General features: G+C 39.7%; 1 protein-coding gene and 1 long non-coding RNA gene across 4 annotated transcripts in view; one reads left to right on the forward strand and one right to left on the reverse strand.

Annotated features, from left to right (window-relative positions):
• Nucleotides 1–22,500, reverse strand: part of LOC138980664 (probable peptidylglycine alpha-hydroxylating monooxygenase 1) — a 51,461-nt gene that overhangs the window by 28,205 nt on the left and 756 nt on the right. Inside the window, exon 1 of one of the 3 annotated variants that reach the window (XM_070353574.1) lies at nt 17,472–17,502. The exons of the other annotated variants lie outside the window; for them this stretch is intronic. Within the exon in view, the coding sequence (XP_070209675.1) occupies nt 17,472–17,477 (6 nt within the window). The 5' untranslated portion in view covers nt 17,478–17,502. Of the gene's footprint in view, nt 1–17,471; nt 17,503–22,500 lie in introns of those variants that run through there. 3 annotated transcript variants of the gene reach the window in all.
• On the forward strand, nt 10,725–13,733 carry LOC138980511 (uncharacterized). The gene is made up of 2 exons (XR_011460360.1): nt 10,725–10,882; nt 11,848–13,733. It is a non-coding gene; the product is annotated as an uncharacterized lncRNA (long non-coding RNA).

Genomic DNA, 22,500 nt, shown 5'->3' on the forward strand with positions numbered 1-22,500 from the left:
ACAGAATGAAACTGAACGCACTGCTTTTTTCACCAAGACCACATACTCGTAGTTTCGTCAGTCCACCGCTCGTGGGAAAGGCAGTGAAATCGACAAGCCATGCAGAATAGTGCGGTAGTGGTCGCACTGAGCAGGATAACACGCTTTTCTGTATGTCTATTCTTTTTAGCTTACTGAGTTTGTTTTTAATCTTTACTTTCTTTACTTTATTTGGTGTTTAACGTCGTTTTCAACCACGAAGGTTATATCGCGACGGTTGTTTTTAATCCAAACATATCATATCTATATGTTTTGGAATCAGGGACCGACAAGGAATAAGATGAAGATGAAGATTCGGCTAGCGACAGCCGCTGCGAGAGGTCACGGTTTTTTGCTCGCTCCGCAACACGCTGAATCAGAGACCGGTGTTTTCGTTTTTGTGCGCTCTCCCGTTACGGAAAATGGAAGCGGTACTGCCGGTCTTTCTAAGAAAGAGAGATGTAGTTCGCAGTGAGGAGGACGTGGTAACAGGTTTGGAATTGTGTGTGGCAGCAGAGAGGACCGCTGGTCGGGGGTCCATTACAGGCGCTCAGGACATCCGTGGCTTATGGCGGATATACCCGACTACGCAAGCAGCCAGAAATGAGTTGCTCATCAAAGGTATGAATGTTCGCAACTGTACATTGCAAGTGTCTCACACTAACCCCTTCATTCTGCGTGATGATTCTGGAACCGAAGAGCCGTCAACAAAACTGTGGGTATCAGATATTCCCATTTCAGTGGCAAACAGTGAAATTGAACACTCTATCGTGAAGACAGGCTGTGAGCTAAGATCGGCCATTAAACTTGAGTGTTACAGAGACAAAGACAACAAGCTAACAAGGTTTCAGACAGGGAGGAGGTTCGTTTTCATAACCGTCCCCAAAACACCCCTTGAGAAAACACTCGCTGTTGCCGGGTTTCAGGCAAAGATCTACCATAGGGAACAGAAGACAGTGAGAAAAGATATTGTATGTTCAAAATGCCTGCAGACCAACCACCATGTCTCTGTGTGTGAAAATGATGTGGTGTGCCTTGCTTGCAAGTTGGCGGGGCATAAGCGTGGGGACAGTGTCTGTGCTTTCTCCGGAAACAACACAGTGCAGAACATGACAGGACAAGACACAGACAAACAGACGAACGCACAGACGAACGCACTGACAGTAGTGGAGGCTCAGTCTTCCATTGACACTAGTGCAGCCACACATGACAGCGCGCTGCACGTGCCAAGCGTTAGCAAAACTGACAAAGACGAACATGGTACAGACAAAACAAAGGGGAAGGGAGGTGGAGGTAAACAGGTGTTGTCAAGAGGGAGAAAAGAGCAGAAAACACCAGTCGACAGAAGACAGCTCACCCTATCCATGAGTATGCAACGCGTGGAGCACGGGAGACAGCGATCAACAACACCTAAGCGTCGCCTTTCTGGAGAGAAGGACCGCTCACCCGTGGACAAGTTTCCAAGGCGTGATAAAACAGACAGTGACAACGGAGAAGAACAGGGGGAGGGAGAGGGATGGGTAGAAGGTGAAGGAGAGGTACCTGATGAAAGAGAGAGGTGGGGATGACGGGTTGTCAGTGTCAGGACTTGGATTTCGATTTTGGACTGGATTACGGACAAGCCCTTTGATCACGATTTTGGTATTTAGTCTGTGTAGACTTGATATGACCACGTTCACTACCAACGTATCATGCCCTAATGGCGAGTAAACTGCGTGTATGTTCGTTGAATTGTAGAGGACTGAGAAACAAATGGAAAAGAACAACGTTGTTTAAATTTTTGAGAGAAAAAAAGTTTGATATTATTTGTTTGCAAGAAACACACATAAGTTGTAAAGATGTAATATTGTGGGAAAAACAATGGGGAGGGGAAGTATTTGCACAAGCTGGAACATGTTACAGTAAGGGTGAGGTCATTTTGACGTCAAAACATTTTGATGGAAAAATTGAATTAGTAAAAAAACAAGAACGGGTTGTTGTTATCTCTGTAGAATACAGAAAACAGTGCATTAATATTATAAATGTGTATGCTCCAAATGAATCAAATGAGAAAATGGCATTTTTCCATTCTATTAGAAATATTGTGGATGAACTTGAAACCGACCAGTTTATCTTATGTGGTGATTTTAACTGTGTGGTCAACAATGAACTTGACATTATTTCTGGCCGGCCTCATAGTAACAGAGAAATTGAAGTTTTCACAGATTTAACCAATACCTTAACTGACATATGGAGATACTTTCATGATGATGAAAAAGATTATACCTGGAACAGATTTAACCCCTTTGTTGCCAGGCGTCTTGATTATTGTTTTGTATCTAGAGGAGTGTTGTTATCGTGTGTATCAGCAGATCATATTTGTGTTCCAAGTTCAGATCACAAAGCTGTTGTTGTCGAAATGAATGACAAGGATTTTATTAGAGGTCCAGGTTACTGGCGGTTCAACAACAGTTATTTGAAAAATCAACATTTTCTGGAACAAATGAATTCACTTCTGGATGTTTTGGTTGAAGAAGCCGAGAATGATGCCTCAGCAATAAACAGATGGGAATTGGCAAAAGTACAGATAAGAAATTTCTGCATTGAATTTGGTAAAAAACAGTCGTGTAATAGGAAAAATGAAGAAATCAGGTTACAAACCCGCCTAAGAGAACTGGAAAGATTATTGATTGATAAGATTGAAAATAATGGGTTGCAAACAGAATTACTAAAATTGAAACAAAAGTTAGAATTATTAGAACTAGAAAAAGCAAGGGGTGCACAGGTTAGAGCTAGGGTGAAGTGGATAGAAGAGGGGGAAAAAAACACAAAATTTTTTTGTAACTTGGAAAAAAGACAAAAGAAGAAAAACATTATGTCACGCCTCAGCACTGTAGCGTTTGATACAATAACCGACCAGAAATTGATTTTACAAGAACAAAAAGAATATTATACACTTTTGTATAGTCTGAAAACTGATTCTGAAAATACGGTAAAAGATAGTATGGAATTTTTGTCGCAAGAATTTGTTCCACGCCTTAGTGAAGAACAGTCACGTTTATGTGAGGGGTTAGTAAATCCCGCAGAAGCAGCCGACGCTCTGTGTAGCATGAAAAATGGCTCGGCCCCCGGGGTTGATGGAATTTCTATTGATTTCATGAAAGTATTTTGGAGCAAGATAAGCAGATTGCTTGTTGATTCATTTAATGAATCATTTGAAAGGGAAGAGTTATCATATACGCAAAATCAAGGGGTGATAATATTGTTGCATAAAGGAAAAGATTTGGATAGAGAACGATTAAGTAATTGGAGACCAATTACTTTAACTAATACTGATTATAAGATTCTAGCTAAAGTTTTGGCAAGAAGAATGGGTTTAGTAATTAATGAACTAATCAGTGTAGATCAGGTTGGTTACCTAAAAGACAGAAATATATCAACAGTGATTAGAACGATTGACGATGCGGTTAATTACTTTAATGTTAGTGGAAAGGCGGGTTATCTGCTTGCCCTGGATTTTAAAAAAGCTTTCGACAGTATATCAAAGTCACTACTTCTTAATGTTTTTGACAGATTTGGATTTGGATCTAGTTTTAAAAAGTGGGTGGAGATTTTGATAAAAGGTACTACAAGCTGTATAAATCATGGAGGTTGGTTATCGGAGAGTTTTAACGTATTTAGTGGAATTCGACAAGGTTGCCCGTTTTCGCCGTTGGCTTTCGTCTTGGCGGTAGAACTGTTGGCGATTAAGATAAGAAACAGCCCTATAGTTGGAATAATTACACCGAACATGATTAATCAGGATGGTACGGTCATAAAGATAAAACAAATGGCAGATGATACAACCCTGTTTTTAAAAAACCGAGATGATGCTAACATGGCAATGAACATATTGAACCAATTTAGCAAAGTCTCAGGGCTACAATTAAACTTAGATAAAACGAAAGCTTTAAGAATGGGGAGAGAACCAACGGAACCTAATCTGCCTTTCCACGTTGTTAAGGAGATTAAAATTTTAGGGATTAAATTTAGTAGTTGTAAAATGGCAAAAGACATCGAGGAAAACTGGAAATTCAAAATGGAGAGTCTTGATGCCATGATTAAACAGTGGAGTAAAAGAGATCTCAGTATACAGGGAAAAATAACAGTTATTAAAACGTTTATGACTTCCCCATTTGTGTATATTATGCAGACTGTTGGTCTTCCAAAGCAAGTTCTCACACAGCTAAACACGAAACTATACAAATTTGTATGGCAAAAACAATATAGTAATAAAAAAGCTTTTGAAAAGATAAAAAGGAAAATTATGGAGTCTGAATATGAGCATGGTGGATTGAAAATGATCAATATGTTTGATATACAGAAAGTGTTTTATTTAAATTGGATTGGACGGTTGCATGAAGCAGGTCGAGAAAATTGGAGTGCAATCCCAAAATGGCACATTCAACAATTAACAGATTTTAATCATTTGGCAAAAATTAATTGCACACAAAAGGAATTACAAGGAATCGAAAAAGTTCAAAATGATTTTTGGAAAGAGGTATTTTTGACATATCTTGATAATAAAAATAAAGTAGGTTTAGAGGAAGTTGACAGAAATGATGTTGGTAATCAACTGTTATTTAATAATAGACTGGTTCAGTTTAAAGGTAAAGTGTTGGATTTTGTAAAATGGCGCCAGAAAGGTTTTAATGTTATAAATGATTTGTTGAATGTTGAAAGAAATCAGTTTCTGTTATGTGAAGATGTTCAGATCACTGTGCAGCAAAACCCTGCAATAACCTTTTTTGAATACAACGCTGTGATGAATGCAATTCCAAAACAATGGAAAGATTGGATTGTAGACAACCCAGCACATATAGTTAATGTAGATATAACTGATGATGAATTGAATGTGTTTAAAAGCAAACCCAAGGTAATTAAGTTATATTTAAAGAAAAAACGGAATTATAGCATTGAAAAATCTCATGCAATCGATTTTTGGAAAAGAAAACTAGATTTTGTTTTTGTCGAACAGACGTGGTTGTTGCCACGACAGGTGACAAAAGAAGTGCGCCTGCGTGTGTTGCAATGGAAAATTTGTCACAATTTATATCCCACCAATATTTTATTACATAAAATGAAAGTAAGTCAAACAAAAAACTGTAACGAGTGCCCACATATTTTGGATGTCATGGAACACTTTTTCTATGAGTGTCCCCGAATTAGAAGGTTTTGGACTTATATTGAAAAAATGTTGAACAGTCTGACAGGTCGGGCTTTCTTATTGTCTATTACAGATGTATTATTCGGAATCGAAAAATGTCAGGAATCAGCGTTAATTAACCATGTTTTATTGATAGCAAAAATGTGCATTAGCAAAGTTAAGAAAACTAAATCGCATATTCCATTGGAAATTGTATTTCAACAAGAACTTGCGCTACGAAAGGTGTATCCCCATTGTCCTTAGCTAGATTGCTGTTGAATTAAAAAGTAATTTAATGGAAATGTAACCTGTAATGCAAAAGAAAACAAAATTCAAATTTCATTGAAGAAAAAAAAAAAAAAAAAAAAAAAAAAAAAAAAGAGACCGATGAAGAAGGATATGCTCACCGCCCAAAAAGAAAAAAAAAAAAAAAAAAAAAAAAAAAAAAAAAAAAAGAAGAAAGAGGCAAAAAAGATGGGTTGAAGCAACCTTGCATGCAACTGAGGTCAAAAAAAAAAAAAAAAAAAAAAAAAAAAAAAAAAAAAAAAAAGGAATAAGATGAAATTGTTTTTAAATCGATTTCGGAAAATTAATTTGAATCATAGTTTTCACATTTTTTAATTTTCAGAGCTTGTTTGTAATCCAAATATAACATATGTATATGTTTTTGGAATCAGAAAATGACGAAAAATAAGGTGAAATTATTTTTGGATCGTTTAATAAAAAATAATTTTAATTACAAGTTTCCGATTTTTAATGACCAAACTCATTCATTAGTTTTTAAGCCACCAAGCTGAAATGCAATACCAAAGTCCGGCCTTTGTCGAAGATTGCTTTGCCAAATTTCAATCAATTTGATTAAAAAATGAGGGTGTGACAGTGCCGCCTCAACTTTTACAAAAAGCCGGATATGACGTCATGAAAGGAATTTATCGAAAACATGAAAAAACCTCCGGAGATATCATTCCCAGGAACTCTCATGTCAAATTTCATAAAGATCGGTCCAGTAGTTTAGTCTGAATCGCTCTAAACACACAGACACACACGCACAGACACACAGACACACAGACACACAGACACACACACACACACACACACACACACACACACACACACACACACACACACACACATACACCACGACCCTCGTCTCGATTCCCCCTCTATGTTAAAACATTTAGTCAAAACTTGACTAAATGTAAAAAGCACGAGTTTGACCTGCATATTCACAAAACTGGTTCAGTGGCCCGGAAATAATCCAACAAATATCGAGTGTGTTTGTGCAGGCCTTGCAAATTAAAACCAGTAGATACATGAAAATGAAACTTAAGGCCAAACAAAAATATATGTTGGTTTAGGGTAACATGACCACACAAAAAAAAGGGTCGGTAGGTCGGCTTTTTTGAGAATTTTTTTGTTTTATTTTTAGTCTCGGTATGGTTCGCAAAATGTGCCAGAGGTTGTTTTTTGTGGATTTTTTGTTGTTGAGAAATGACAAAAAAAGTTTTAGGGTCGGAGGGAAATAATAGGGTCGGTCGGGTTACCCTAAACCAACATATATTTTTGTTTGGCCCAAGCACTGTTTGTATCAATCATTTTTCTGTACACATGCGAAGACGTGATTTTTTCGGACGCAAGTCAAAATTCTTACGACGGTTTTAAAACATTTTCCAGAATATTGCATATTAGAACACATGAATAAATACATGTAACTATCCGATCTTTTACTCGAAGTACGTCAAGTATTTTGGCATAATATCCTGAAAGTGTCAAAGCATTCCACCGAGTCGTTACTGAAATACAGCGCCTTTTGTAGTGGTACAAGTACCCCTCAAAATTGCATCAAAATCTCTCGTGTTTGACCCCTCATGCGATCGACACCTGCATCAGAAGGATTAGTATAGCACACGAAATACGCAGGCCAGCTAAACAAAACAACATGTTAGATATTTGGTTTGTAATTTTCTCGTGTGTAAAAGTTGCCAAGGTGTGCATAAAATATGATTTTTCGTCGATTTTTAATTAGTCCTTTCCGTTTTTACATTTAGTCAAGTTTTGACTAAATGTTTTATTTGATATTAGCTTCGCCCGTCGAATTACCGCGTGCTGACGTGCTGATTTTCGTTACATTGTATTGATCTCTTTGCGGCTTCGCTCATTAGCTGAGCTCTAAATCTGAATTGAATCAGTGTAAACTCTGCACAGAAATCACTCGGGTTGTTCTTCTTCTTCTTCTTCGTTCATGGGCTTAGACTCCCACGTACACTCGTGTTTCTGCACGAGTGGAATTTTACGTGCATGACCGTTTTTACCCCGCCATCTAGGCAGCCATACGCCGTTTTCGGAGGAAACTCGGGTTGTTGATTACTGGTATTTGTCAATGTGGAGGGATGGCCTCATCCCATGTAAAAGTCTGATCAGATTTGAGATTGTGAACCCAATCTTTTACACGAGAAGGCCTGTGCATTTAAGAGGACGCCTCCGTGCACCGATGACAAATCCATAACACAGAAAAGCACGAGTTAAGGCGGTGTGCCCAATCTGTTACACAAGAAGGCCTGTGCATTTAAGAGGACGCCTCCGTGCACCGATGACAAATCCATAACACAGAAAAGCACGAGTTAAGGCGGTGTGCCCAATCTTTTACACAAGAAGGCCTGTGCATTTAAGAGGACGCCTCAGTGCACAGATGACAAATCCATAACACAGAAAAGCACGAATTAAGGCGGTGTGCCCAATCTTTTACACAAGAAGGCCTGTGCATTTAAGAGGACTCCTCTGTGCACCGATGACAAATCCATAACACACAAAAAGCACGAGTTTGACCTGCATATCCACAAAACTGGTTCAGTGGCCCGGTAATAATCCAACAAAATATCGAGTGCGTTTGCAGGCCTTTGTAATAACACCCGTCAAAACTGACGCAAAACCGCACGCTTTTGACCCCTCATGCGATCGACACCTGCATCAGCAGGTATAGCATAGCACACGAAATACGCAAGCCAGCTGAACGAACATGTTCTGGGTAGATAATGGATTTGACTTTCTCCTCGTATGTAAGAGTTGCCACGTTGAGCATATTATGAAATTTTTTTTAATAGATTTTAAAATTAGTCCTTTCCGTTTTTGTCACGTCGATTTGGGGGATACCCTTATTTGAGCGGTGGCCACGTGATCCCTGTTAAAGAAATCTTTGATCTGGGAGGTATGCAACACAGTCAAGTTGACGGCCTTAAATGGCATAGAAAGTTTAACTGAAATGACACTGGAAAAAATGCTTGAAAAGGGGTGCAACATTTGTCGCAATAATTGTTATGCTAAGTTTATATTCACTTCTGTGGTCATATAACGCTTTGGCCTATAAATCGTATTATACATTATCGTGTAGATGGATACATTTACTACACCACTGTCTTTACCGGGTTGAAAAATATGCTATTTTACGATTTTTTTTAGGTGTGTCAAAGTGACACGTTTTCTTGCAATCACGTCCCGCTTGACCCCTACCCCGTATTACACAATTTATGAAAAGGTTAAAAAAAATAAAACGATTAAAAATATGCACTAATAGTACAGCCAGTACAATATTCTCCACGAATCTGTTTTTCTTTATGATGTACCTTCTCTGGTTCATATGTTACGACAATTTGAAAATGAAGAAAAATCACTTGCAACAGTGTGGCGAATGTGGTGCGTTTCTTTCGCCCCCTACTGTACATTTGTATCACTGTTTGTGTCTCAGCTGAACGATATGCGCCAAACGCGTTATTTTATCCAAATGTAGTATCCTGAAAAGGCTTTATGTCATCTATTACACATTGAAGAGGTCTGCATTTAGAAGTTCATATATCCGCAGTAAAGAAAACAGTGGTCTTTACATTTAGTCAAACACTGTACATAAGGAAGACGTGGAACTTGCGAAGAAAATGCGAAAAAGTGTTTGTGGGTTATCGTCCCTAGTCACATGCTGACGGCGAAAACAAAATGGCGGATCGCGTAGGTACCGATCGCGTGCGAGGTGGTGGTAAATTGTGCTCGGCTTTTTGTTGCAAGAACGCCCGTTACAAACAGAGCTGCTTCGGGAAAACTTTCCACAAGTTCCCTAAAGAAGAAAAAAGGTGGGTTGTGCAGTGATTATTTCATCAGGTTTACCTTCTTCAGAATGAGAATGCAATGGCTCGAGTCAACTCACTCAGATTTAAGCCAACTGTCTCTGGGCATTTTTGTCTGCTATGATACTACAGTATTTATAGAACTAATATGCAAATGAAATATTACAAACATAGCATGGATCGGTTCATCCTGAGATTTCTGTACTAGCTGTACTATGTACGCGTGTGTCTGCGTGTGTACCTGTGCCTGTACACTGTACTTACGACTGTGAGTGTGAGTCAGCAGTCAGTACAAAACAACAGTTTACACTTGATGACAAACTACCCGTGGGCATATTTGCCGAAATCTTTATCAAACCTTGCTTACGGGAAAACTACAGTACAAAGGTACATCACTCATCCGTTTTGCGTTCAGGCAGAGCGTTAGATTTAGACTGAAGATCTGATTTAGCTTTTTTTGTCTTTCCTTTTTGCTTAGTTTAACAATAACATTGTTGTTTTTATTGTCAAACTAGGTGCAGAATATGGATGCAATTCACAAGGCGAGAGGACTTTGAAAAGCTGCTGCCAGCTGATGTTCAAGGTCTCAAGCTTTGTACTGATCACTTTGAGGCCAACCAGTAAAACAATCCTGCAGAGAGCTCTAGGTGATCACTTGTGTGGAATGCTGTCCCGACATTGTTTGCAGTGCCCAATCCACCACCGAAGGTTATTTATTTATTGGTTTTAGGTTTTTGCAAACCAATGAAGCACACTATTAAATGCAGGTTGAGTAATGACAAGTTTGAGGCTGATGTAAGAATTGAAAAAAACCAGCATTGTTCCCATCAAATAATGCCTGTTTGCATTTAGCGCAAAAAAATGATAAGGCCAACAAAAAAAAGTTACTTATTTTGGATCGACGTCTTGATTATGATGATATGATGAACTTATTTTGCCAAAAAACAGCCCCAAATGGCAAAAAAAGTATAGGGTCGGCGTCAACAACAAAAAAGTTGTATGTTTCTGGTCACCTGACCCTACCTATGTTTTCCCGACGACCCTAGACTTTTATTTTGCATTTTCAAAAATAAAAGGGGTATTCAAAAATCAATTGTTTTCCTGTTTTTCAACAAAATAAGTTAAAAAGATGGTTTAAAAAAAAAAAGTTTAGAAAAAAAATCTCCACCTTTAGTCATGTTAGGCCACAAAAAAAGTCTGTTTAAGGTAACATAGGCCCCCAAAAAATAGCGTCGGTAGGTCGGCTTTTTATTTTTGTATTTTAGCCATCTGAATATTTTAATTTCATTTTTTAATGCCCCAAAAAAAGTCTAGGGCCGGTGGGAAAAAAATAGGGTCGGTCCGGATACTGTAAACAGATTATTTTTTGTTTTGCCTTACGAGAAACATACACTTTTTTGTGTGGCCTAAGACCAATGCCATGAAATTGGGAGAATTGTTTCATTGTGACTGGGTGTTGGTTGTGAGTTTGTCAGTTAAAGAGCTGTGCATTTGCAGGTTGCTAGTGGGAGGAAGCCACCATCGCAAAGGGTAGCTACAAATGAAGCCAGCACCGACCTGTCGCCTGATGCACAAATTGTTCAACCAGGTAAGAGATTTTTAACCATGAAGAACACCCTGACATCAAAAAATGTTTAAACCCATCCATTACATAGTTGATAATTGCTGTATAGGGTGACGGGCGCTGTGGCGGGGTGGTAAGACGTCGGTCTATTAACTCGGAAGGTCGAGGGTTCGAATCCCGGTCGCGGTCGCCTGGTGTGGAGATGTTTCCGATCTCCCAGGTCAACTTATGTGCAGACCTGCTAGTGACTTATCCCCCTTGGTGTGTACACGCAAGCACAAGATCTTGTAATCCATGTCAGAGTTCGGTGGGTTTTAGAAACACAAAAATACCCCGCACGCTTCCTCCGAAAGCGGCGTATGGCTGCCTAAATGGCGGGGTAAAAACGATCATACACGTAAAATTCCACTTGTGCAAAAAAAATGAGTGCACGTGGGAGTTTCAGCCCACGAGCGCAGAAGAAGAAGAAGAAGCTGTATAGGGCGGATGCATGGATGGATGAAATTGTACCTGTAGTTCCAACACGTAAAGATGGGAAACATATCCTGTTAGAGGCATGGTGTAACAAGAAACAATTAAGTGGCTCTATTCCCATCTCCCCCCCCCCCCTTTCCCCGTGGCGATATAAGCTTCGTGGTTGAAAACGACGTTAAACACCAAATAAAGAAAGAAAGAAAGAGGCATGGTGTGTGAGGAGTTTACCTGGTACTGTTGTCCTAATCAATCAGTCAATCAATCAATCAATATGAAGCTTATATAGCGCGTATTCCGTGGGTACAGTTCTAATGGCCTCACCCATTCAGTACCAAACAAGGTCAATTCCATCATTGTTCCACATCGTATCCATAGTTGCTAATACACTTCATTTCTGGCCTGCCTTCCTACGCTATTGTTTATTTTCATTTTGTGATTTAATTACACGTGTTTTAATTTCTTCCAGGTTGTAACTTGTTATGGTTATGTTATTTTATGTGTGTTTTCTTTTTTAGATGACATTCAGGCGATCCTGGAGGACATAGGATGTAAAGCATCAAAGTCGTCATCTTCCCCATCCCCTCGTGAAGCGGAACTTTGGCAGAAGGTCAACAAACTGAGGAGCAAGGTTTTCCGATTAGAAAAGAAAACGATGGAACCCCGTGTAAAACGAGCGAGTAAATTAGCCAAGCCTCCCAAGAAAGACTTTGTAGTAGAACAGTTGTCTCATATATTATCAGGCGAGGCGAGCTATTTTGCCATTTATGCCTGTTACATATTTACCGGTTATCTGCTGCTGTGTCCAATCCTGGCAGAGACGGGAACGCATGTTACCAAGGAGCTGAAGGAGAGTCAATGAGATGAGAGAATGTGATTAACAATTGCCAACTCTCTCCGTACAAAGAGGGTCCAAAATTGTATAAAAAAAATAGATGGTAGGCAATTCAAAATTAAAAAAAGGACTCTCGGAGCATGGACTTAATGAGTCAAAAATTAAAGAAGGCTCTATGAGCCGAAGTACATGTTTTGTCTATTGTCTTTTTTATTTTGAATTCCCTACCATCTATATTTTGATACAATTTTGGACCCTCCCTGGTGTGTTGTTTCTGATGTACCTTTTAGTCTGTTTACAGTAACATAGGCACACAAAAAGAGGGTCAGTAGGTCGGCTTTTCTTAAAAAAATTTTATAACCATCTTTTTAAATTATTTTGCAAAAAAAAAACAGGAACAAAATTGATTTTTTTTTCTTTTTCTTTTTTTCCAAATGCCAAAAAAAAAGTCTGGGGTTGGTCTAGAAAAATAGGGTTGGTCGGGATACCGTAAACAGGCTATTTTGCTTTGTTTTGCCTAAGCAAAGACTAACAAACTTTCTTTAGGGTCTGACATTGTATATACTATACAATTTTTGGGGTATTAACTAAATACATGTATACAGTTTTCGATTCCTTTTTCACAAATTAGCCCCCCCCCCCCCCCTTTTTTTTTTGTAGTCTGCAGGCATGGGAATTGTCCGCCGAATGGCGGATTTCCGCCGAATTTTTTTTTTGTTCCGCCGAAAATGCAAAAGTGTCCGCCGAAAAAATAAAGGGGGGAGGCACACAAAAAAAGCACCGGTTACTTTGGCCTTTGCGCAAAAGCCCGCGAAAACTTTCCGTACTTTGTTCACGCACTGCTACCGCCCGCCTCAGTTATTGAACTATTATGTTTGAAAGTAAACCAGATTGCACAGATTGTGTCACAAGTTACATTTTCCTGTTTGTCTCAACAGATAAATTTTTTTACAAATTTAAACCATATATAATACATGTAAGCAAAATTTGGTACATTTTTGTACTAAAAACTCTGATTCTAAAAACAGAATTTAATGGCAAACTTGGAGCTCAGATGACACCAGATTGCACCATCTGGGTTCTTTGGAGAAAAAAATTTCGGGGGGGCATGCCCCCGGACCCCCCTAGTAAGGCTAGGCGCTTCGCGCCGTCGACTTGACGCTTCGCGTTTTTAGTTATAAATTTTCCGCCTTTTTTACAATTTTCAATTCCCATGCCTGAGTCTGCCCTGGGGGCGGGAGGTCTCCTAATTTCGGTTTCTAGGGTCACCTTATGCTTCCCCATGAGCTGAGAACTTAATTTAAAATGAGCCTCGATTTTTTTATTTGTATTTTGTAATTGTGCCTTTGTCCAGTCACATGATTTCACTTTGTACTTAAAAACTTGGCGCTGTCATCATTTATTGCTATTTATTGTTCAGTTGTTCAGTATTTATTGCTATTGGGCATCAGTTATTCAGTTGCCCTCTTTCGAATGAGCCATGCATGCATTATGGATGTGTTTAGCAATGTAAAAGAAGAAACAATGTGAAGCAAACATATAGCACCAAATAAAATAACCGAATCAGAATGGAAACTTCTTCAGTGTATGTGTGTGTGTGTGTGTGTGTGTGTGTGTGTGTGTGTTTGCTGTTTTAAATACCGAAAATGTGAAAATAAAGCAAGTCACAGCATGAGAAAGATCGACTGTACTAGTCATGACAAAGCAGGAGACAGCCTGGTCAGCATGTAGAAAAGGGGAATAACTCGTATTTAGCCATTCTCATTTCTAAGCATGCCCAATGAGGAAGTTATCCTTCTTCCCATTGTAGTTTCTTTGATTTAGTTAAGTTTTGACTAAATGTTTTAACATTGAGGGGGAACCGAGACGAGGGTCGTTGTGTATACATGTGTGTTATGTTATATGAAGTCTTATATCGCGCGCGTATCTCCAGACTCGGACTCAAGGCGCAGGGATCTATTTATGCCGCGTGAGATGGAATTTTTTACACAATACATCACGCATTCACATCGACCAGCAGATCGCAGCCATTTTGGCGCATATCCTACTTTTCACGGCCTATTGTTCCAAGTCACACGGGTATTTTGGTGGACATTTTTTTTATCTATGCCTATACAATTTTGCCAGGAAAGACCCTTTTGTCAATCGTGGGATCTTTAACGTGCACACCCCAATGTAGTGTACACGAAGGGACCTCGGTTTTTCGTCTCATCCGAAAGACTAGCACTTGAACCAACCACCTAGGTTAGGAAAGGGGGGAGAAAATTGCTAACGCCCTGACCCAGGGTCGAACTCGCAACCTCTCGCTTCCGAGCGCAAGTGCGTTACCACTCGGCCACCCAGTGTGTGTGTGTGTGTGTGTGTGTGTGTGTGTGTGTGTGTTTGTGTGTGTGTGTGTGTGTGTGTCTGTGTCTGTGTCTGTGTCTGTGTGTCTGTGTGTCTGTGTGGGTGTGTAGAGCGATTCAGAGTAAACTATTGGACTGATCTTTATGAAATTTCACATGGGAGTTCCTGGGAATGATATTTTTTTTCCTTTTTTCAATAAATGTTTTTGATGACGTCATATCCGGCTTTTTGTAAAAAGTTGAGGCGGCACTGTCACACCCTCATTTTTGTTAATGAAATTGATTGAAATTTTGGTCAAGCAATCTTCGACGAAGGCCGGACTTCCGTATTGCATTTCAGCTTGGAGGCTTAAAAATTAATTAATGAGTTTGGTCATTAAAAATTTTAAAGTGTCATTAAAATTATTTTGTAATAAAACGATCCAAACACAATTTCATCTTATTTCTAATCATTTTCTGATTCCAAAACCATATAAGTATGTTATATTCGGATTAAACACAAGCTCTGAAAATTTAGAATATAAGAATTATGATTAAAATTAAATTTCCGAAATCGATTTAAAAATAATGTCATCTTATTCTTTGTCGGTTTCTGATTCCAAAAATATATAGATATGATATGTTTGAATTAAAAACAAGCTCAGAGAGTTAAAAAGAACAGAGATACAGAAAAGCGTGCTATATCCTGCTCAGCGCTATTCTGACTAGTCAATTTCACTGCCTTTGCCACGAGCGGTGGACTGACGATGCTACGAGTATACGGTCTTGGTGAAAAAAATGCAGTGCGTTCAGTTTCATTGTGTGAGTACGACAACTTGACAAAATGTTATATTTTCGCCGTACGCGACTTGTTTTTAAATCCAGTCTTTCGAAACACCAGCTCCTTTTTGTGCAGAATTTAATGTTTTTGTCACAAAAGCAAGTCCTCTGTCTGAAATGCTCTACACCAGTACATGCAAGTAAACAACTTACCATTTTGTAAAGGTCATGTTCTCACGTACATCTTATATTTCTATTTTGAAATACTAAAATGTCTTTCCATCTTGGGTTACAACACCATTCTTCTTGCACAATGCAAAAGACAAAGAATAAGGAGTGAAGTAATTGTTCGCTTTCTGACTTCGATCGACATTTCAGCTGGTGAGATCCTGCTGACAGACATTTTCTATTGTGTCTTCCTGGGCCGCACGTGCTCGTAACATACACGAATTTTCCCGAAATGGGAACTTTCACAAGACAGGCTCTTGAAATGATGGCGAATCGATGATATTCACGTGTTTTTATTTAAAAGATGAAGTAAAAAGTCTAAAAAGTAAAAAGGTCAAAAAGCTAATACAACAAGCTAAGAGAGCCAGGAAAATAGCAGGCATCTAAACTTAGCAGAACAAATTATTGTGACGCGACAAGATAAAAAAAAATCCCGTGTCATTTCATTAAAACGTTCTATACAATTAAAGAAACTTCAATTGGCTATCTGGAAAACTTTTCGGATCAAAGATTTCTTTTACAGGGCTCACTTGACCGCTGCGCAAATAAGGATACCCACAAAATTGACCTGACAAAAATTGACCTGACAAAAACAAAAGGTACCAATTACAAATTCGACGAAAATTCAGGAAAGGCACAACTTGGCAACTTTTACATACGAGGGCAAATTCAAATCAATATCTATGCCGAACAGGTTGTTTTGTCTGGCTATCTTGCGTATTTCTTGTGTTATGCCATTCGTACTAATACAGGTGTCGATCGCACAAGCGAACGAAAACGGGACGTTTTTGCGTCAATTTTGAGGGGTACCTTTACAAAAAGCGCTTTATTTTAGCAATGACCCGGCATATTGGTTTTAAACTTTCAGGATCTTATGCCTACATACTTGGCGTAATGCAGGTAAAATTTAGGATCGTTACAATTATTTGATTAGATGTTATGCAATCTTTTTTTCTCTCATTTGTACGATAAATGTCTGGTGACGTCATATCCGATTTGTTCTGAAAGTTGAGGCGGGATAGTCACACCCTCATTTTTCTATAGCCCTAACTATGGGATTGCATTTCCGCTTCGAAGCTTAAAAATGACTAATGAGTTTGGTCATTACAAATCTTAAAATTCTAATTACAATTTGAGTAATCGATCAAAAAATGATTTAATCTTATTCTGTATTGTTTCCTGATTCGGAAAACATAGATATGTTATGTTTGGATTTAAAAAAAAGCTAAGAAAGTTAAACAATGATACGGAAAAGCGCCCTTTCCTGCTAAGTGCAAACGTTACTGCGCGACACTGGCTTGTCAATTTCACTGCGTTTTCCACGTGAAAAGTGTCAGCGATTTCCTTGCCGCGGGGATTAACGAAGCTGTATCGTCTGGTCAAAAAATATGCAGTGCGTTCAGTTTCATTCTGTGAGTTCGACTGATTGACTAAATGGCGTAATTTCGCCTTACGCGACTTGTTTTATATTCGACGGAATATTGATGGCTGAGAAGAAGAAGAAAACAAGAAATTCCTCCGAGGTAGGAAAAACACCCCCGTCCTTACCATTCTCACTGCCACCAACTGAGAAGGTTATTTCCCTTTGACCATTAATATGTCCCTCTATAAGTCCTTGTAGAATCTTAATCCACCAATAACTCCCTAACCGTGTGTTTGACTGGTCCCAATTTTTGTAAGGACCGTCTCAGGAATGTATAGAACCTGTTCACCAAGTTTGGTGACGATCGGTCCGTTCTTTCTTGAGATCTATATGCGAACACAAACACACAAACACACAAACAAACAAACAAACACATCGACCGAATCCTATACACACCCCTATACCGGGGGTGTAAAAATCACTACCACATACCTGTCATAATGTGACTAGGGACTATATCCAGGGTAACAATCCCTTATACACACCCCAAAAAATGAACACACAGAAACGTGAGTGCACACGCAAGACTAGAATGTAACTCATACTACATACCACCATGTCACGCAGGTGACGTTCCGACTCGCATATACACTACTCACAAAAAGTTAAGGATCACTATGAGAAAACAGGTGCTCAATAAAATCAGTTCGCTACTGTTATTTATTTCTCAGTCAAACCAAAGTGTTATGAATTCTTGTTCAGCTGTAAGTGGGCAATGTTGTGTTAGTGGGAAAATTGCACGGGATTTTCTACTACTGAGCTTGGTAGCAAAAGAAAAAGCGGAAACTTGCGAAAAAGGACCTTGTTTTGGACCGTTCATCCCGAACACATTGCACAAGCCACATGGAAAAACCATTATGCATGAGCAAGCACTGCTGTTTATGTGTGAGATGCTGTCACTTGCTTGGCTTTTTGAGAAGACATACCACCAGTATAAGGCATTATCTGACAATGCCTCCACGGCGAAAATTGAACGAGTTTGAGAGGGGACGAGCTGTTGCATGGTTCCAAGATGGTGTCCCAAAATGAGAAGTGGCCAGGCGACTTCACGTGTCCATCTCGGTCATTGTCAGACTGATTCAACGTTTCACAGCCACTGGGAGGGTCCAGGAAAGACGCAGACCTGGGCGACCAAAGAAGACAACTACACGTGAAGATCGTCTCATTGAACGACTAGCCTTGCAAACAAAAACAGTCTCTTCCAGCATTATTCGAAGGCAGCGGAGGGTGGCTACTAACATCAACATCAGCCAGCAGACCATACGGAATCGCCTTCATGGGTTTAACCTCCGTTTTCGTCGCCCAGCTGTACGGTCACGCTTAACTCCAGCCCATAGGGCAGCACGCCGCGTCTTCTGAAGACGTCACGTGAGGTGGACACGTCAGCAATGGTCCCAGGTCCTGTTCAGTGATGAATCACGCTTCACCCTGAACCACAACGACGACCGACTGAGGGTCTGGAGGCGCCAAGGGGAACGCTACATTGACACCACTGTCCAAAAAATGGTGGCCTTTGGTGGAGGTTCTGTAATGGTCTGGGGGGCCTTCAGCCTTCACCACAGAACACCCTTGTTTCATGTACAGGGTAACCTGACTGGCCTCCGATACCGGGATGAGATCCTTCGACCGCTGGCTGTGCCTACACTGCAGCAGATGGGACCGCAGGCTGTCCATCAGGATGACAACGCTCGCCCCCACAGGGCAAGGGTGGTCAACGACTTCCTGCAGCAGTCTGGAGTCAACAGAATGGAGTGGCCAGCATGCAGTCCCGATCTCAACCCGATTATGAACCTCTGGGATGAGTTGGATCGCAAAGTGAGGAGCAACCTCCCCCCTCCCAGGGATGTCCAGCACCTCTACCAGATGCTGCAGGCTGAGTGGCAGGCGCTTCCACAGAGGATCTTCACCACCCTGGTGAACTCTATGAGGACTCGCTGCGTCGAGTGCCAGAACAGCCAGGGCGGTTACACGCATTACTGAACTTTTGGGAGCATCTGAATGCCATGTCTTGTGGTTTCAACGACTTTGTGAAATTAAATTTCGATACGTACACACTTTGATAAAATGTACAGACCAAACGATTGCTCAAACTTGAAGGAAATGTTGTATCGTTATCACTAAAGCATTGAATTAAACGCTTGCCAAATACCAACGCATTGGCTTTCTTATTTGGAAAGTTATGAATTTGTGTGCAAGTGATCCTTAACTTTTTGTGAGTAGCTTATATGTGACCCTCCACCACGGAATGAGTCGCACGTCACCTCCCTCGGCTCTGCGCTAGGCTAATATAAGTCCGGCGTGTGTCTGGCAACAGTGTGAGGGTCACCTTAGTCACAGGCTTATAACTCAACAAGTTTTCGCTCTTTTCTAAAACGGTTTTCACCACTGGATAGAGCATAACAAACTCTTTGGGAAAATGTAAAAATATGAAAATCATGAAAAGATGACATGCGACTCATGGAGGGTCACATATGAGAATGACCCTCATGTTTGTCTTGGTTTTGAGTGTTCGGTTGTTATCCACGCAACATCTATTCACGAATATATCCTATCGTTGTCCGTACTCCGGTGGTCACAGGCGACAGATGGTCTGTCTCCACTCATAACCACAACACAATAATTATCGCCACTGAAGCGAGTATGTACGCCTACTGGATGAATTTGATTTGTTCTGATTCCAAACCGATTGGATTCCATCTAGTGATTTTTGTGTGGTATGTTTATGTGAGCCATATCTCCTACTGTAAATCAGGTTTGTTCTGTATATTAGGCGGTAGACTCGTGGTTTGATACCATCGTGATAAAAGAAATAATAACACACGCTGACATGGCTGCATAATACGTCAGCAGTGCGCACAAAAAGCGTAAATTAAAAATAAACAAGACAGATTTTTTTATTTTTTATTTTTTTTTTTTAGAGAGATGCATACAGTTGTTACGTGAAACAGTGTCTCACTTTCCGGTCTAACACATGTCGATCTTTACGCATCCTCGCAGCAATTGGAAGCAAGATGCCATTTAGACATTGTTAAAAAATCCAAAATTACGACTCAGATTTCATCAAGATTTTTGTCGCTCTTACTCATGACGATTTGTGCGCATCGTCCCGGGCAGTAGAATCAAGATGTATCTGTAACATGCGTGGTATGTGTAAAAGAAAAAGACCTGACACGTCTATGAAACTGGCATAAAAATGTATGTCCACGACTGAAACAGCAAGAAATTACTCCGTTACGTGGCGTGTATGAACACTCATTATCCAAATTCGCAAAAAGACAACAAAAACTGTCAAATATCATGTTGACAGAGAGATTTTCTACTCTTGGTAATTATACAATCCACTGTTTATCTATGTCATCCTTAGTCTCCGGGATATAATTACAGATGGAGAAGGCTATACGCTCTCCATGCCGAGGATAACAGGTAACTTCTGACGATTCAACCTGAGTATTACAATGGCTTAGATATTCGTATTTACCTCAGACTTAGATCACATTTTGTGTTTGTTTTAAGTGCAGACAAGTTGGTCTCTACCAGTAATACAATGCAGTTGTGTGTGTGTGTGTGTGTGTGTGTGTGTGTGTGTGTGTGTGTGTGTGTGTGTGTGTGTGTGTGTGTGTGTGTGTGTGTGTGTGTGTGTGCGTGTGAAATGTCCGTACGTCCCTGGATATCATTTACAACAGAATGGCAGCAGCTTGCTATCTAAACAAAAACACACACACACAAAACGCCACAATGTGATGCATTATATCAGAGAACTTGGTAGGCACAACTTATTATTTTGTGATAGCTCTTTTTGTAATCACAATATCACAAGATCAGCAGTGTTCTGTTGGTTTGAGGGTTCAGAACCCTTCAGAACCCTTTTTTGCATATATTAATTTTTACGTCTATTTAAAATCGCTTGTGCATTGACGTTTTAACTGTTAACACCATTGTTAGTTTGACGGTTTCTGAAGCGACAGCTGTTTTTACCCCCAAAACACACCCACACACACACACACACACACACACACACACACACACACACACACACACACACACACACACACACACACACACATCTCATTATATTTAGTCAAGTTTTGACTAAATATTTTAACATCGAGGGGGAATCGAAACGAGGGTCGTGGTGTATGTGCGTGTGTGTGTCTGTGTGTCTGTGTGTCTGTGTGTGTGTGTGTGTGTGTGTAGAGCGATTCAGACTAAACTACTGGACCGATCTTTATTAAATTTGACATGAGAGTTCCTGGGTATGAAATCCCCGAACGTTTTTTTCATTTTTTTGATAAATGTCTTTGATGACGTCATATCCGGCTTTTCGTGAAAGTTGAGGCGGCACTGTCACGCCCTCATTTTTCAACCAAATTGGTTGAAATTTTGGTCAAGTAATCTTCGACAAAGCCCGGACTTCGGTATTGCATTTCAGCTTGGTGGCTTAAAAATTAATTAATGACTTTGGTCATTAAAAATCTGAAAATTGTAAAAAAAAAATAAAAATTTATAAAACGATCCAAATTTACGTTTATCGTATTCTCCATCATTTGCTGATTCCAAAAACATATAAATATGTTATATTTGGATTAAAAACAAGCTCTGAAAATTAAATATATAAAAATTATTATCAAAATTAAATTGTCGAAATCAATTTAAAAACACTTTCATCTTATTCCTTGTCGGTTCCTGATTCCAAAAACATATAGATATGATATGTTTGGATTAAAAACACGCTCAGAAAGTTAAAACAAAGAGAGGTACAGAAAAGCGTGCTATCCTTCTTAGCGCAACTACTACCCCGCTCTTCTTGTCAATTTCACTGCCTTTGCCATGAGCGGTGGACTGACGATGCTACGAGTATACGGTCTTGCTGAAAAATGGCATTGCGTTCAGTTTCATTCTGTGAGTTCGACAGCTACTTGACTAAATATTGTATTTTCGCCTTACGCGACTTGTTAATTTACAGTTGAACCTGACCTGCCGACCATTTTTCTATAATGACCATCTCCCCATTACGGCCGCTCAAAGTATTTCCGACCAGCTTTGTTTCTATAGTTCACTTTTCATCGCGACCACCTGTCTATTGCGACCAAACATTATATTAGGTATGGAGTTCCACATAAAGGTGCCAGAGAGAGAGAGAGAGAGAGAGAGAGAGAGAGAGAGAGAGAGAGAGAGAGAGAGAGAGAGAGAGAGAGAAAGAGAGAGAGAGAGACACAGAGAGACACAGAGAGAGACAGACAGAGACAGACAGACAGATCCGTTGCATGACATGACATGTTGTTTAGAACTTCTAAGAAAAAGGGTCTCTCTAAGATTTTGGGCGTTTTACTCATGGTCAAAAAGCACAAAACCACACTAATAACTGGAATGTCCATATTCTAAACCTTAAAAAGCAAACTACGAAAGGAAAGACTTCTCTACTTACGGATTTGAACATTGCAAAGCGGTCTGCCGACTTGACCTTCACCCAGATAAAACGCTTAACCCGCTGATTGCTCTGGCTATATTGATATTGATTAAGGCTTCCATCAGTTATTTAGGTCAACATTTCAAGACAACCGATCTTGTGGAAGACTCCGCT

This window comes from Littorina saxatilis, linkage group LG1, assembly GCF_037325665.1.
Source record: "Littorina saxatilis isolate snail1 linkage group LG1, US_GU_Lsax_2.0, whole genome shotgun sequence".
NCBI classification, from domain to species: domain Eukaryota; kingdom Metazoa; phylum Mollusca; class Gastropoda; order Littorinimorpha; family Littorinidae; genus Littorina; species Littorina saxatilis.